The sequence below is a fragment of the Lethenteron reissneri genome, chromosome 3, assembly GCF_015708825.2.
Source record: "Lethenteron reissneri isolate LAM-NWPU_2019-01 chromosome 3, ASM1570882v1, whole genome shotgun sequence".
Lineage (NCBI taxonomy): Eukaryota > Metazoa > Chordata > Hyperoartia > Petromyzontiformes > Petromyzontidae > Lethenteron > Lethenteron reissneri.
In genome coordinates, this window is record NC_083781.1 from 6,805,680 (window position 1) to 6,823,912 (window position 18,233).

At 42.8% G+C, this 18,233-nt stretch overlaps 1 protein-coding gene across 3 annotated transcripts in view; it reads right to left on the reverse strand.

Annotated features, from left to right (window-relative positions):
• Positions 1-18,233, reverse strand: part of LOC133345537 (centrosomal protein of 112 kDa-like) — a 204,157-nt gene that overhangs the window by 97,137 nt on the left and 88,787 nt on the right. For all 3 annotated transcript variants that reach the window (XM_061556413.1, XM_061556394.1, XM_061556402.1), the window contains one exon: positions 5,167-5,229. In XM_061556413.1, coding sequence (XP_061412397.1) covers positions 5,167-5,229 — 63 coding nt within the window. The remainder of the gene's footprint in view (positions 1-5,166; positions 5,230-18,233) is intronic.

Below are 18,233 nucleotides of genomic sequence, written 5' to 3' on the forward strand. Positions count from 1 at the left end.
GCACCTTTACCTTCTACAAATGCCCTCTTAGTAAAATAAACATATCAGAGTATGTGTCCTCATTTATATATTTAGCACCACCAAACCTATGGCCCCCCCTAGATCAATGTTTTCTAGCAACACATTTAAGCATTCTTCACTCTTCATTCTTCACCTGAGGACGGCTGCTTGCGTTGTGGCCGAAACGTCGTGAGAATTATTTTATTGTGTTTTATTTTTATTATTTTATTACTTCCCTTCTACGTGACTTTACCGAAAGAACCAAGAAGACATTGAAGCGGGCAAACACTGCACTGGCTTCGACGTTCACTCTTAGCAACAGAGTCAAACCTGTTAAACAAATGTCACATACCTGCCGGGTGCTATAGGCAAGAGGTGTCATGATAAATTGTGGGAAATGTTGCCTCACTATAAGCACGTGCTTATAGTGAGGCGTATAATTAAACCGTGGCTGAGTTAAATTTCGATTTAAAGCTTTCGTGACTGCAGGGATTCATCTTCTTGGTTCTTTCTGTAAAGTCACGTAGAATGGAAATAATAAAATAAAACATAAGATAATTTTCACGACGTTTCGGCCACAACGCAAGCAGCCGTCCTCAGGTGAAGACCAGGTCTGTCGGGGAGACGCTGACGGCTGCTTGCGTTGTGGCCGAAACGTCGTGAGAATTATCTCATTATGTTTTGTTTTATTATTTTATTATTTCCATTCTACGTGACTTTACCGAAAGAACCAAGAAGACGTGGCTGAGTTATCACGATCTCGCCACCATGGGTGTGATACTGTGGCCAGAAGTTAATTACCTTGCCTGGTATGCAGGAGGTTGTGGGTTCGATCCCGACCCTGATGCTTGTATATTTGGAGTTTGCATGTTCTCCCCGTGGTCATGTAGACTTTCCTCTCCATTTCCTCCATTTTTTTCTCTCCACATTTATACTCAACATGCGTTTTAGAGTATTTTACTGCGATACATTTCCACGTGATAAGCCACTTCTTTGACCTATCATTTGTGGCCAAGTCACTTCTAAAAAAGAGCTATATAGCTCAGTCCGCCTTCCCTGATAAAATAAAAAAAGTTACGTTTTTTGACCTCCTAGTGGAAGTCAGTCAAACACAATGCTACATTTAAACCAAGATGTCCCATACAGTCTTATCACGTTTTTCCATCGACAGCCAAGTTAAATCATAATGTTTGGTTTGGAAATTGTGCCTCCTATAAGCATGTGCATCTCAGAGTGGTTTACACCACATCTCATTTCAAACATTTGAATGGGCACCCCTAGTAGCAGCTATCCCTATGGGCATAAGGTGACTCAGCAACAACGGCCTGCATGTGGGCATCAGTGTGTCACTAGGGGACAATAATTGCTACGTATAATTCCACATGAGTAGAGAGGAGTGCGCTTGAACTCAAGTTGAAAGAAAACTCGAATCGGTAAAAAAAAGGCATTTCCTTGAATTTCCAAGTGACTGAAGTCATCACATGAGTTCCACAGGCCTTTCCCAGAAACACTTTAGAGTAAGACTTTCCCAGAAAAATGTGCAAGTAAATGGTCACGACCAGATCTCTGACAAAATGAATCATTAAATGTTAAGTTAAAACATTCGTGCCATCTGCAACCTTTTCGATCGTAGCATTGTTTGGTGAAAGTTCTACACGAGGCCATCATTCTCATGTTGGGAGGTTGAGGCTGGCCCATGAAGTGAAATTGGCCTCGAAAATTCAGGCTACAGCCTGCAATGGCAGTCTGTTTAAGTTGCACAATAATATTGAAACACAGTGCTGGCGAAGCAATATCAAATATACGTACTGGAATTCTATTGCTCATGGATAGGCAGAAAAATTGACAAGCTTCTTTGACAGCTTTCTTTCATGCAGAACATTAGCAACCACATTTAATTGAACCAATGTTTTTTCGCTCAAGTCGACGAGCCTTACTGCACGATGTGCTGAGACCAACCCAGAAACTAATGATGAACTTTGAGAATTTGAAGAAGTGCACTTATATGAAAGTTTTATACAAAAAAAACATATCTACAGTGGCAAGGCTGCTCTAATTTAAAAGTGGGGTTTGCCATAGCAGCTCACACCGAACTTCGCAAGTCCTGACAACCAAATGAGTAGCCAACCATGGCTCAAATCCAGTGTCCTGCCACCACCCAACCTCCCCCAATTCGTACCTGATGTTGGACTTTCTCAGCCACACTGTTGCCCGCGAGGAACATTCCTTGGGGCCTACGTCACCTCGCCGAGACATGATGACAAAGCCAGAAAATATTCCAGCCTTCGGGAACAGATTTGAAGATTATGCACACTTTATCCCCAAACACGGGGCACAGCACCTGCCAGATGTGTCAGAGCGCTGCAAGTATGCGGAGGGCTCGCGGAAAATTATTTGCACGTGGCGCTGTGCAGAAGGACCCGGCATCTTCTGGAATAGATTTCCGGCTCCAGTCGCAAACATGCCGCGGTGTCGCAGAGACAGCACTGCCCGAGAAGCTACAGACAAGCAGGCTGTTGTTGTCATTTCGATTTAAAGCTTTCGTGACTGCAGGGATTCATCTTCTTGGTTCTTTCGGGTAAAGTCACGTAGAAGGGAAATAATAAAATAAAACATAATAAAATACAATTCTCACGACGTTTCGGCCACAACGCAAGCAGCCGTCCTCAGGTGAAGAACAGGTCTGTCGGAAAGACAGCGTCTGAATCATTCAGACGCTGTCTTTCCGACATTCAGACGCTGTCTTTTCCGACAGACCTGTTATTCACCTGAGGACAGCTGCTTGCGTTGTGGCAGAAACGTCGTGAGAATTGTATTTTATTATGTAAAATTCTTATTATTTAATTATTTCCCTTCTACGTGACTTTACCGAAAGAACCGAGAAGATGTTGTTGTCATTGTTCTATTTGTAAATGTTGGTCGATGAGAATGTAAGGGAAAATAGGGAAGGTAGGTTTCATGTGGTAGCGTCAGCAGGACCGTGGGCTGTAACAAACATTTGACAATCAAGGAGACACAGCTTCTGCTGCTATGAGGTTTGACTAGCAAAGGGTTGCACGCGCCCTCTGTCCCAGCCAGTCATTTGCAAAAGTCTGCATGGAAAAGAAAGGCATGTGTCCATCTCGATCAAATGAGGCCAGCCAGCTGATGAGGCCAGCCAGCTGATGAGGCCAGCCAGCTTCCAATCGCCCCAAGCTCTCACTCCGTGCCATGAGTTGACACATCATCAAGTCATAATAATAAGGGTTTCCCCTTTTTTCTGGCAACAAAACTGAAACCATTTTACGAAGAATCATGTCTGCATTAACCACAATACTTGTGGTCAAAATGTAAACTCTGATAACATATGCATTGTCCTTGAAACTGATTGGTCCACACCAGAGATGGCTTTATTTTGAGCCTCATGTCAATTGGTGCTAGACCAGAGGATGCCAAAAGGCGTACAGCTCAAAAACAATGCACAATATTATCAGAGTGTGTTTTTTGTTCACATTTTTACCACAAGTATTGTGGTTAATACAGACATGATTCCTTGTAAAAAGGTTTCAGTTTTGTTGCCAGAAAAAAGGGGAAAAACCCTATTATTATATTTTGGTACTAGCAAAGGAGGTCTAATGATGATCTTCAAGTCAGCTTCACCCCGGTTAGGAATTAACTATTACCCAACGTTCAATACTTTGCTCACCAAATATGTCTTACTCACCGCCTTCTCTAAGGGCATTTATAACTGCCAGCTTTCTTACATTTATTTCGTGAAAAAACCTGCGCCTGTTTTTATCTTGGTTGACTTTACGTGTTTCCATTTTTCATTCGCAAAACCGCAGCTGGCCACATACACTCCGATATTGTACGCGATTTGTATCGCTGGTCGCCGTTGCATCGCATGTGCCGCGAAAGCCAGAACCAGACTGATTGGCTTCAAATCAAGCCTGCTCCCAAGCGAGGCTGATAAAACAAAGTTTGCGCACCTGTTCACTCTGGTAGGGGTTAGTGCGCAATTGTAAAACGTGTTAATGTTTTTATATGCAGCCAAGCCTGACCAGAGCCCGGGCCAAACTGGGAAGGTCTGGCAAGGGTAAACACCATGTTATATTATTGCCTTTGGGATACTAAAGGGTCCCCTTTGCACACGGGGTGCTATGCTTCCTTCCTCCCTTCCATTATCCTTCCCTGTCAGTCAGACCCCAGCTCAAGAATGCTCGCTTCACGCAGCCCGAAAAGGAACGTACTTTCCCAGATGTGTTTGCAAACGTTTGGCACAGTGTACTGCAACGCTGAGAAGTGTGGCGATGGTCATTGCGTCGTTATATAATACACGCATAAAACTGTGAATGCAATTAATGATTGCTGTGCTCGTTGGCTGATTGTGGATCCAAAGACATGGCTTCACTGACAGCGTTCCCCACACTATCACTTAATCCTAATTGCTTTTTCACACAAATAATGTGTAGAACTATACCATTATAACAACCAAGCCATTTCAAGTGCATATGAAATACGTGATTTTATCCATACAAGGATACACGTTAATAAGGGGAAGCCAATTAAAGGTTTCGATATTATAGCCGAGTACTTTGGACACGTAGCGAGAAGACATGGTGCAGTGAAACACACAATTAGAGAGGAAGATTTACGAAAAACGGACCACAGGGAGGCACAGGATGTGATGGACAGGCGGTGGGAGAACTTGATGAGCACTTGGGGTCCCCCCCACGGTGGGTGTGATGAGTCTGAGCACGAGATCGACGGAGGCGGACGGCACGCGAAGCCGCAGTCGGGCGAGTGTCTCCGTAGCAAGACCGTGGTACAGTGCGTTGTGAATTACGTACCTTAAACGTTAAACAAAATACAAAATCGCATCATCTAAAACAGTGACCCATGCCTCACAGCAGTCCACTAGAACTTCACCGCATTGGAAAACAATGGTGGGTTTTTTTTTCCTTAACAGATTGACCTACATCAGATTGCATTTTTGTGTGTGTGTGTGTGTGTACATTTTTACAGCATATTTTCTTTTTCTTTCTTGCAGGTGAGGTAACAAGTGAGTTCATTGTCCTCCACCCGGCATTATCTTTGTGTCGGCCCGCAGTTTAGGCTGCCGGCGACAACGGTGACGGGTGGTGTGGTGGGGGGGGTGGACATTGTGGTTTGCTTGGGTGCCCTCACCTGCGCGGAGGCGGCCAGCCTTTGATTGCACTCCTTTTCCATCTGTCTGAGCCGCGCGCTGGCCTGGTAAAATAAAGTAAAAAAAAACACAGAGGCGGCACAGCGTCACCCACAGCGGCCGTGGGCACGGTAAAGATAACACGCGTGTAGCAATAGGGGGCAGGAAACGGAGCCGTGCAACGCAAGACAGCTGGTTAAACAACGAGGCCGCGGGACACCCTATTTTCACAGCAAATACGCAGCCGCACTGGGTCACGTACGTGAAGTCATATATTTGCCTTTCAAGGTGCACACTTCCCTGAAAATGATAATTTCCAAGAATTTTTTTTATTTTTTTGCAGGATCGGGCTTTGAAACAAAAATGTTTTTTAAAACCTTCCCGAATAAACTTCCTCGTAATCATTCAAAAATTAATCGTTGCGTGCTATTTCGGAATTGCGAGATATTACGACGAGTGTAGGGGGGTGGGGGGATAGACGAGTGGATTAGTACTCTTAGCACCAACTCGCCGAGCCGGTTTGTGCTGAATCGACATTTAAATTCCTGCAGCTGCACGGTCATTTTTGTGGAACTTTACCAAGATTGTGCCGACAGCCGTAAAATGAGCATTGCAGACCCTGTGCCATCAAGGGCAGGGCACGCCATGTTATTGTCATCTTCTCAAATTCCACATTTTGATATTTAAAAGTGTCTCCATACCTGTCAACCCATACGGGTTACCCGTATTCTTGTACAGAAAAATCGAGTGAAGGAAATGTTTGATCTATTTGCTTGTGTTTCTCCCTTGTGATGGCACTTTGTAGGATAAACGTTGAGGTTTATAAGGGGCACGGGGTGCCCAATAAGGTCTGAATTGGTCTGTAATAAGGTAGGGCACTGATAAGGGGTTGACAGGCTTGCTTCTATAACACGAGCAACGGTGGTACTTCCTCTCTCCGTCGGTGGCCCTGAGCTGGTGGTGGGAATTCGACGCACCCCAAACGGAGACTCAAGCCTCTCACAGTACGTCGTGCAGAGTTGACGAAGATTTGAATGTTTGCCACTGTTACATGACGGCGTGTAAATGTGAGGGGGTGGGGGATGGGAAATACAAATCAAGAGATATCATGATGAAAATTCTGAACAGCAAATGGGCTTGGACAGGGACTCATCAGCCGACGCGGGATGGTGGCCGATGGACGAGACTGGCAGCCAAAAGGAGGAAACGCGTCCAAGAGAAAGACCACCATGTACATGGAGCAATGAGATCAGTCCATGTGCAGATATGAGATGGCGGCCCCTATTGCTACATGTTATCTTTATAGCAGTGGACAGACAATGTCCGATGAGGATTATCATCATCATCATCCTTACATGACTGCAGCTTGCCAAATCTCCCCGATCCCCTTGACAAAAGGCGTGTTAATCCTAAAAAAAAAAAATTAACCAAGGAAATAATTATTGACAATGTTATCCCTTAACAACAATGTTAAAGATTACAATGTTGCTCCTTTAATAACAAACCTTGGTCCTTTAACAAACCGGTGTGCCCAACTAGTAGCAACTGTGCATGTTCCGTTTACGTGACAAACCTTACACTAATTGGCTGTGTCGGGTTTAACGACACATTTTTACGTATGCGTTCGAACCCAAAAGAAACCTGTATCATGGATAATGTTGTTCCTGCCAGGTAAAATAGAGGTTGCACTCAAGGGGTTCTCGTGCATTCCGTGGATGCAAATTTGATCCTTGGTCCCAGAATATCCAACAACCGGTTCGTGTTCCAAAGACAGAATGGAGCTCCTTGAGTGATGCGGGGCCATGGGTCATTAATGCGCAGTAACCCACGGACCGTGTTACATGGTAATGGTGGCATCGACTGCTTGTTTACAGCTGGTTCACCTGGCATGCTGTTTTATGTATATATCTGCATTACAGCGGTACGCAAGAAAGGTATGCTTCCTGTTGCCCGCCCCCCCCCCACCCAAAAAAAATAAACCCCAGGCGCTGCTGTATAGTTAAGCGACTGCATGGAAACAGATACAAATCACAAGTATCTTCTTGGTTCTTTCGGTAAAGTCACGTAGAAGGGATATATTAAAAAAATAATAAAAATACTACATAATAAAATACAATTTTTTATTTTTTTACTTTATTATTTCCCTTTTACGTGACATTACCGAAAGAACCAAGAAGATGAATCCCTGCAGTCACGAAAGCTTTAAATCGAAATAAAATCACAAGTAGCCTGTTCGCTTCTCCAGGGCATGATTTATGGAGTTAGTTGCACACATAAAAACTAGTAGGGGGATACACGTAATCAATGTTTTAAAACTGGCTGATCTGCATACATAAATTATTGCATGCAAGACATAAGCAGCACACTGCATTATTTAAGGCGTACCATGTAATTTGCAATCCTTTAAAGCTATATTTACCAAAAGTCAGCTCTGTACCGTTAATGATAACCTTTGCACATCGTGCTGTTTCAAATTCATTAAAATACATCAGACAAAAAAGGTTTCTTCTTTGAAGCCACATTCATAAATAAATAAACGTAAGTAACAAACAAACACACATATTTGAAGTGAACAAGATCTCTAACCCCCCCCCACCTCCCACTCCAAGCCCCTTCCCTGCCAATAGCGTAATGGTGCGATCACACCCAACTGCTCAAAACAGATAACGGGCCAAACCACTGACGCTGGAGGGAAATACTCTTTGGTTCTTTCGGTAAAGTCACGTAGGTGAAAATAAAAAATTCAAAATTACTAGATTAAATCACGACGTTTCGGAAGGCAACACAAGCTTCCGTCATCAGGTGGGACAACCACAGCAAAAAAAAACTGAATTGCTGTAGTGGAGTGGAAGTGAAGGGAGGGAGCCGTGTGTTTAAATTGTTCTGGTGAGCATGCCCCCCCCCCCCCAACCTGCGTTTGCTAACTGCCCAGCAGATACATTTTTTTTTACCTACCTTTGGCTAAAATCTAAACAAATTGTCCCTCCTGTGGAAGGAAATCATGTCCTTAATTAATTTGCAAATCTCCAGTGATCAAAAGAGTTTGCGCACGTGAAAGGTTAAAAAGGCCAATGTATATACAACTTATACTGGTAGGAAGCTCCTGGTTGCACCAGCCCACAGGGGATTATTATGTCCGTCGTGCAGAGAGGGGCTGGGTGGGGAGGGAGGGGCTGGGTGGGGAGGGGAGGGTGGGGCTGGGTGGGGAGGGGCTGGGTGGGGAGGGGCTGGGTGGAGAGGGGCTGGGTGGGGTGAGTGGGGCTGGGTGGGGGGTGGGAGGGGTGGGAGGGGTGGGAGGGGTGGGGCTGGGTGGAGAGGGGCTGGTCACCCCGTGGTGCCCTTATAAAACTCAACATTTAACCTACTCACGCCGGCTTGTGCCCACCCTCACAGTCGGGTATATTTGCGGAATACACCACGCCGCCGTTGACCCTGGCCATTGACCGAGCAACCCAACGTTTCTACCAGCTCCCTCCGCAGGAATGTGTTTGACGGGAATGTGTGCTATTGCAGCAAACTGTCGGGGCGAAATGTGCATGTGAGTGAACGCCTCCTGAGGATGGTGCACCACAATGGTACGTTGGCAGTGGTACACAAGCACAATCAACAAAAATAACTCAACACATTTTGTCAGCCACACTGTGGCCTCAAAAGGAAAAATGCATATAATAGGCGACGTTTCAGGTAATGACCCTTCTTCATAGCACATACGTTGAGACCACGGAAAGAGTGGATTATATGATACTCTTAATTCTTTCGGTAAAGTCACGTATGTAAAAAAAATGTAATTAAAATTAATAAAAATAAAATAATAAACTTGCTGCATCACTTGATGCAGCAAATCTGGCTGTGACGGTCCCACCTGATGACGGAGACTTGTTTTGCCTCCGAAACGTCGTGAGTTTATTATTTTATTTTTATTAATTTCATTTTTTTTACCTACGTGACTTTACCGAAAGAACTAAGAGTATGAATCCTTGCAGTCACGAAAGCTTCAAATCTAGAATGGATTATATGAGTTGGAAACTGCACTCTACACCATGGAGCCTTGAGACATTTCAATAGATTTCCTGATTAGCACTCTTTAAACTGGCATTTACTGTTTTACTTGATTTAAACAGCTGCCTAATCTTTCGAATAATAGTGCATCAAGAAAGGTATCCTAGGTAGTCCCCACAAGGGAGACAGAGACACACTTCGTCCTCATTAGGGCTCATCGGCAAGCTATGCATGGTTGAAGACAGCCAAAGCTACTCCAGTGTTGCAGTAAATTGGTTATCGTGAGGGTTTATAAGACAGTCATACTCAGCTACAGATTGCGATGAATACCCAGAGTATTATCCACAAGGAGACCAGAGCGTAATGAAAGCAGACGACAGTTACAAAGAAAATAAATAGGACTCTTACTTATATCTTCTGTCAAACTTCACCTCCATCATCTTCATCGCCATCATTACCGTATTATAAAAGTACCAAGATTTAAATCCTTAAAAAAAAACATGCTGAAATATTCAAACATTGTCATTTTCTGAGAAGATATAGAGTACATAAAATTATATATATCTTCACGAGCAGAAAGATAGAATGAGAGTTCAGTCATGCCAGTGAGTCTGCCCGTCAAGGACAGGAAAACAAACCATTAGGTGCAGGATGGACTGCACATGACTTATTAGGATTCTTCGTGTGTCGGTGGCTTTGGGGGCCCTGCCAGACTTGTGACTGAGCAGATGAACTCTAAGCGTTGTCGTGGCGGTGGTGGGAAGGGGGGGGGATGAGTGAGTGAGAAGAGAGAGTGTGCGGAGGTTGGGGAGGGAGAGAGGAATGGAGAAAGCCAAGAAGGGAAGAGCAAGGGAGACGGGGAGAGGGGGGGTATGAGGATGGAGGAGACGGAGGTAGACTGAGAAAGGAGTCCGAGAGCCGCCGCCGCCGAATAGACGTCTTTGATGTGCCTCCAGAAAGCAGGCGTAGAACATCCTTACAGCCGGTCGTACAAACGCCTACTACCCAGCGTGATGTGCGAAGAAAAGGCGGGGGGCGACTCCAAAAACCCACACATCAGTTGGCCTCAGCCCAGGCGCAGGACGACACATCGCGGAGGAGACGCGCACGCTCGCAGTCTCCGCAGGCGTCTAAGGATCCACTTGTGTGACTTGGTTTCAAATTTCCCCGCCTGGGCCGTAGCACATAATGATATCATTGCATCTGTGCCCACCAGAGAGCCCATAGGGATGCTTATCAATTCTTTAAAGTTCAAGGGGGAAAAAAAAACCACAAAGACGTGGGGGTGAAAAAAAATGATGTAGCAACAGTGGTTGGAGTGTTTTGGCCTCTGTACATTTTATATTTTTTTAAACAAAGAATATGAAAAGGCCGGGGTTTTTTTTTTTTTTACAGATAATGAATGTTTGATGCTACGCAACTTTTACTGACACCTTTATAATTTCAAGGAATGTACGACTTTTTAGTTTGGTTATTTTGCAAAGTTGTGGTTATGTTTGTAGCTCGGTTGGATGGCAGTGTGTAGCAGAGCACTTGACTTACAATCGCAAGGATTGGTAATCCTGGCAGGGTATTGACAACCTAGCCTCTCTTCATCATCTAATAATCCACCAAGCACCTGTAAAACAAGCTGATTTTGACGCTCCATCTCCCCAGTGGACGCATGTCATTCCTTGACTGCTCGTTCGACGTTATTATTGACCATCTGCCATCATTTATTCTGTCGATGTGTCCCGAGTAACACTTTACGGATGGTTAACAATAATTTTCTCATGGGAAGACGTGGCTCCTGCCATTGGAATGTGGAATTTAAACCTTGATGTTGGGTCAATAATAAAGATAAGAACCATCTCATGCTTGTTTGGTTTCTTTTTGGACCGAAGAATGAAAACGTGTTTGCCCATGGTTTCATCAGATGTGGGCTTCTGTGCAACAAAGTACGTTGAGTGGGGGTCACTTTCAAGATGTGAACATCCGGGCTTCATAAACTCAGGTGTGTGTGGGGACGATCGTCACTCAATGAAGCCAGCCAGCAAGATACAGCAGGGCCTTAAGCTCACTGTGAAATGATTGGATCTCTTCGGCGTTGAAATTAAGTGCACGTACCAATTAATTAATATGACACTGTTAGACAAAACGTTTGACAAAGCCACTAAACATTTCTATAGTACAATAGAATGCTACCTTATATAGTGTCTGAATGAGACCACATATCAAGATGATGTGAAGAAACAGGAAGCATATTTACATTTCATCATTAGACCTCCTTTGCCAGTACCAACATATAATAATAGGGTTTTCCCCTTTTTTTCTGCAACAAAACTGAAACCTTTTTACAGGGATTCATGTCTGCATTAACCACAATACTTCCAGTCAAAATGCAAAAAAAACCACTATAATAATATATGCATTGTCCTTGAAACTGATTGGTCCACACCAAGGGACGGCTTTCTTTTGAGCCTCGACCCGATTGGTACTCGACCAGAGGACGCCAAAAGGCGGGCAGCTCAAAGACAATGCACTATCAAAGTAATGAGGGCTCGGGGTGAGCATCTACATGGCTGTCCGCCTTTTGGCGTCCTCTGGTCGAGCACCAATCGGGTCGAGGCTCAAAAGAAAGCCGTCCCTTGGTGTGGACCAATCAGTTTCAAGGACAATGCATATATTATCATAGTGTGTTTTTTTTTCGATTTAAAGCTTTCGTGACTGCAGGGATTCATCTTCTTCGTTCTTTCGGTAAAGTAACGTTGAAGGGAAGTAATAAAATAATAATAATAATAAAAATACGTTATTAAGTTACATTTTTTAATTTTATTATTTCCCTTCTACGTGACTTTACCGAAAGAACCAAGAAGAGTGTGTTTTTTGTTTGCATTTTGACTGCAAGTATTGTGTTTAATGCAGACATGAATCCTTGTAAAAAGAGTTCAGTTTTGTTGCCAGAAAAAAGGGGAAAACCCCTATTATCATATTTATATTATATAGAGAGAAAGCAGCCATTAATCGAACGCTAATGTTTGTGTCCCAGTCATGAAGAACGTTAAGATTTTCGCAATCTCCGTTGATGAGTTAAGGAATACCAATGGCAAGCGGTAACCCGAGCAGTGTCAAGTTCATATTCTTAGGTTTTTCGGTAAAGTCACGTAGGTAAAAAAGTAAAATACTTTTATTAATTTACATTTTTTACCTACGTAAAATCATTTTATTATTTATTAAATATTAACTTTTTTTACCTACAAAACTTTACCGAAAAAACCTAAGAATGCAGTCACGAAAGCTTCAAATCTAGAAGTGTCAAGTTCACTTTCTCAACAATACTTTAAATCCCATTATTTTAATTAACTATTGTACAGCACACTGACATGGCAGTCATACACGAGGGCATTCAAGCATAGGCATATACACGTCTGTAATTTTGAGATGGAATATTTTAAACGTGTGTTTATCAGCTTCAAATGGGTATTAAGATGATGGAAAGGAATGTACCAGCCGCTTGCCACTTTGACAACGATTAAATTGGATTGATGGCAACGATGATAATGTATGAGACAAAACGCAAACTCTAAGTTAAAACGTTTACTTTCAAAGATAAGAATAATAAGAAAAATATATACTGTACAGTACTTGTAATGCACTCCAAGCAAGTATTTACTTATTTATTTTTATAATCGCATTGCAACTACATGATGATTGCACACTGCAGCTTTCATAAGTACTTAATTGAATTCAATGGGCAAACATAATTTCCATAATTCCTCAAATTGCAGTAAAATTCTAAAAACATAAATGATCCTTCAAGCTCAATGATGCAATATTAGCATGTACGGACATATCCATGTTTAAAAACAACAAATTGTGTTTGATCACTGATAAACAACAACTAATTACATGCACACACACACAGTAATGTTATACAGCAAGCATGCATATGAACAGCAAACCGCAGTCAGACAGGAGACCAGCCTTTAAGGGTGCCAAAGGAAGAAATAGACGTAATATTGTCCAAGGCGAGGCCTAGAATCGACAACAAATGGTTTTGCAAAGTGTGCGATTACCAAACTAGAGAATGGCATTATCCAAACACAATTCGGTGAAACTGAAATACTGCTTTGCTTGTTACGCTTCAAATAGATCTCTTCAGGAAGCATGAATTGACTAAACATATCCAAAGAGAGGGGAGACAGGGAGGTATTGACTGAAATATTTAAGTTAGACGAGTTAGACTCTATGCTGTGTATGAATAGTGATTTTTTTTAATTGGACATTTTGTGAGCATTTCGCCTGCGCCGATGCTGCTTCTGCTGTGTCTTGTTTAATGCCTTGACGGACAGGTTCTTCAAAAGCCGCAGTCCCCGTGTGTAACCCTGACAGCTTCTCATCCAATTTAAAAATTAGGCCTCGCACAGCTTTCTGCATAAGACTACAAGATTTTCACCCATTTTTCTACAAAAACTGTGAGCTTAAATAAAGGGTTATTTGACATTTATATGTTGTGCAATTTCACTACAGTATTTGCAAATCTAACCATAGGTTGTGAAAATAACTTTGTTAGTATTAAACTATGCAACTGTCACTTGTCACTGATCTCAGAAAATTGTCCGTTTAATTATTTCAACGGTTTTAATGTTTATTTCACATCGACATAATTCCTTCTTATTTCTCATCGATTCTCTTTATCCTTAAATCATAATCCACTCCTGTAAGCAGCATCCCTGGCCAAACGATGGGTTTCACGAGCCAAATAAGCTTCAGATTTTACGAGCGCAGAATTGTTTACGAACGGCAGCACCTCCACAGCGGATTATTAAACATGTTTCACACACACACACATATATATTTCAGACGTGTGCTTCCTTTTCGCACGCATTAGTGTGCGGGACAGCATGCGGCGGCAGACATTTTTTTTAAAGCCCCGCTTGTCACTGGGCCCTGCGAATCTGACGCTGCCTTATCAGAATCAGCGCAGAAAGAACACACATTAACCCTCAGCGCTCCCTGCACCCCCGCCGCGTCCGTTGCGAGCAGCTGACGATACATCCCGTATGCAGCCCAAGGTGCCGCTCGTTACAACTGCAGAACTATTCGCGGTATTCCCTTGTTGTTCGCGAACTTGCCACGAGCGAATTTTTCCCTTTCCGCTAATCGCATCTGTAAGTCTACATGACGACTGCATCGAGAGAGGGGGAGAGAAATAAAGTAGAGACAAAACGATGAGAGAGAATGTGATACGAGAAAGTGATGAGATAAAGTGATGAGATAAAGTGATGTGATAAGGTAATTAAAAATCTTCTTGGTTCTTTCGGTAAAGTCACGTAGAAGGGAAGTAATAAAATAATAAAAATAAAACATAATAAAATAATTCTCACGACGTTTCGGCCACAACGCAAGCAGCCGTCCTGAGGACATTGTGGCCGAAACGTCGTGAGAATTATTTTATTATGTTTTATTTTTATTCTTTTATTACTTCCCTTCTACGTGACTTTACCGAAAGAACCAAGAAGATGAATCCCTGCAGTCACGAAAGCTTTAAATCGTAATTAGAGATATTATTATGATAATTTTAATGTATCTAAAATATATTTGTATGTATTTATTTAAGGCCAATATTATTATCCGCAAAATGTGCTATTCACAAGCATCGCCGGAACGTATCCCTCGCGAATAATGAGGGAATCATGTACACACCCCAGTGATAAAGCGTTGCTGCTTTCGTGCTTGGGGATACATGGGGTGGCCCCCTGTCTTTTGTCTTCACCTGCGTGCATTTTTAGTTTTGCAGGTGGAAGTTAAATCGTTGAATTAATTAAAGTTCAAGCTATAATAGTGCACGTGAAGAGTGCTCCATGAGGGGTTGCTGCATAAAAAAGATAAATATAATGATGTAAAGTCAGTGTCTCTTTGAAGAGTAACTCTCCCCTTTTAACTACTAATCACGTGGCCGAATTCAGTACAGGGTCAAGTGTCATTCATAACAAATTTAACATCACCCACAGATCTGTCCGCAATACTACGAAAAGAATCTTCCGGAAATAACACACTTGTAAATTAAGTAACCTCCCAAGTTAGAATATTTGTTACTGTAAGACCGGGGCGTATATAACTGGACACCCAGCGCAAGCAATATACACATCAGACGCGCATTGAATTACGCCGAGTGTCTACTCTGTTAACACAGCGTCAATCTTATCTCTGTTCAAAGGCAACCGTCACGCGCCCCGGCGCAAGCCGTGCACGAGCTTCCAAAGCCAGCACTTCCCACCACCATCCCGCAGCCCGTGAACTTGAGAACACTTTTTCGGGGGAGCAAGCAGGTGCCTGAAAGGGTTAAAATCCTGCGCCGAGTCGCCTAATGATGCCCGATTAGTCGTGGAAACATCAAACAAACGGCTCTGGGCTCCTATAGCTCAGCTCCTCCGATCGCGCCTTTTGCTGCCGAGCTTTCAAACACTTTCTGCGAGCACGTTTGAAGTTGTAACAGGCTTACAGCCGGCAGTGTACATGCACGCCATGCATAATTCATGGCTCAATCGAAAGCGCGTCAGGACCGCTTCTGTTTATACAAATCAGTCACACGCTGCGCATATGAATATCTAATCCTCCAGTTCCTTCTTTTTAACTGCATGGCCACTGATCTAATAATGCTCAGATAGAGATCTGTGCAGCTGGCTAGGGGTTTTTTTTCCCCATTGCCACAGCTTTTGTAGTAAAAATGGGCCATATCATATTACGATCGGCAGAATGAAACAAATTGTGATGAGATAAACATTTTACAGGCATGCAGGAAGTGGTGAAAATGGAAGAAAGCACCTGGAAAAAATTAATCTTCTGATAAAAAAAAAATTAGCTTTTATATTTCAAAACGAATCTTTAGGCACGTAACTTTTATTTTTCATGATTCGCTTCAGAGTAAAAGATAGGCTTTAAAAATACTGGTTTCCAGCAGATGTGAAAAACAGACACTGCAGAGCTATATGTGAAATGTAAGTGCTCATGCATTATGGGTTGCAATGTCTTCTTACCATTCAGTCTATTCAACACCTTGAAACAGCAATCGTGCTGTGACGGTTCCAACTGAAGACGGAAGCTTGTGTTGTCTCTGAAACGTCGTGATTTTTATTTTACTTTTATTTTAATTTTTATCTACGTGACTTTACCGAAAAAAACCTAAGAATATGAATCCTTGCAGTCACGAAAGCTTCAAATCTAAAACTATTCAACATCGTTTCTATACCCTTTGCAAGAAGGTACCACAGCTTGGCCAACCTTAATTTCCCAACATTATTTCATGGAACGCGAGGAAGCTAATATTTTATTGGAACGTTTGTTACATTTTGTCGTCACCTGCATTTCTTTGTCGTAAAATAAAACTGATATTCCAACAAAGAAACGCACACCATCACGAAGCTAGATATTTTTGAAGCTCCCAATGTCTTCCCAACTTTACCCCGCAGCTTATCATTTCACTCGGGCCTTGCCAGCATTTAAAATATCTTGTCAGACAGTTGCAGCGCTGCTTAACGTATCATCGTTATAAAGTTTGTTTGGCGATCTTTGACTCTGTTAGAGCCATTCTCCAAATTAACCATGCGGCTTCTGCTCAGCAGTCAGATTTCCGCTCCGCGTGATTCTGTTTGCGATAATGTGGTGTGTCTGTGAATCAAATGTTCCCTTCAAGCCCTTGCTGAAGGCTGTTCTCATGCCCAAGTATCACATACCCGTACATATATAAAACCTTCACAATAATCAGCATGGCATCTCTAATACCATGACAAGGCCATACTTAATAAGAAACCAGCAGGCCACTAATACAAAACACCACTGAAGCAATTGTTTTAATCTGCGCATGCCAAATAATGAGCCATCCAGACTGCATTTCCCACACAGGATTGAGGCAAATAAATTGATGTGTTTGTCGTGTTGCATTGCATAATGACAACCAAAACCACATTGCCATTTACGTTGTCTTGGTGTTTATCAGTGAATGCTAAATCGATTTTTTTCACACTTTATTAATTAGGGGTGTTTGGGATGGGATATGAATGACTAGTGATGGATCCTTCTTCTCTGCCGCTTGACTTTAAAAGCCCTGGGGTTTTGTCCATGGTGCAAAAATGTTGCAGTCTTGCTGCTGGTGCTTAACGCTGTGGGATGATGCCGGCGACGGAGCAAAAAGCACTTCTCATGGTATCCTCCAACCATGCGGTTGTGGGTGTCAGTGCATCGTGAGAACCCTCCTAAATCCGAATCGTTTGTTAATGTAATTTGCCTCAATGCTTCCAATAGGAGGCCAAAAAGTTGATACTGAATGTTGCTGATGGTGCTCCGGTTATTAATTCGTTCTCAGCTAAAGATTTGGCACCTACGATTAGCACGTTTGGCTACTTATGATGCGAAAGAAGTTCAACATGCATAGATAAAACTGCAGCAGTTTTTTCTTGCTGTGGTTGTCCCACCTGATGACGATTGCTTGTGTTGCGATCGAAACGTCGTGATCTATTATGTTTATACCTACGTGACTTGACCGAAAGAACCAAAGAGTATGGATTGCTGCAGTCACGAAAGCTTCAAATCAAGATACCACTCTTACAATTTTTGCATTTCGTTTATCATATCCTATAAAGTTAGCCAGTCGACCAGCAGGTCATTCGTAGTGGGGTAATAAAGTGCGGTTACTTCCAGTTCTTTCAAGACATCTGGCTGGTGTGGAAGAGTAGGCCAAACAACCTGTAGAGAAGATCTTTAGAGCTCCCTATAGTGGAGGTCCCATCTTCAGCAGTGGCATGAGAAAGCAAAGCTTGGGTGTCACCGTTACTCTTACATACAGATTGGGCCTGCCATTGCTTGGAAATCAGCATAGAGATCAAATGAATCAAAACTCCCTCCAAGCAATGGGGACATCGTGTAACATAGCAAGGTGGGCCACTGCCATTACTGCATGTAAATCAATGCCGAGGGGCCTGTCAGCTCTATATCTGAGAGCGGGATGTCACGACTGCGGTGGTTATCCATTTATAAAAATAGAGAAATCCGCCCCAAAGCAAAATCACCATTTTATTTACAAGTTGTAAGA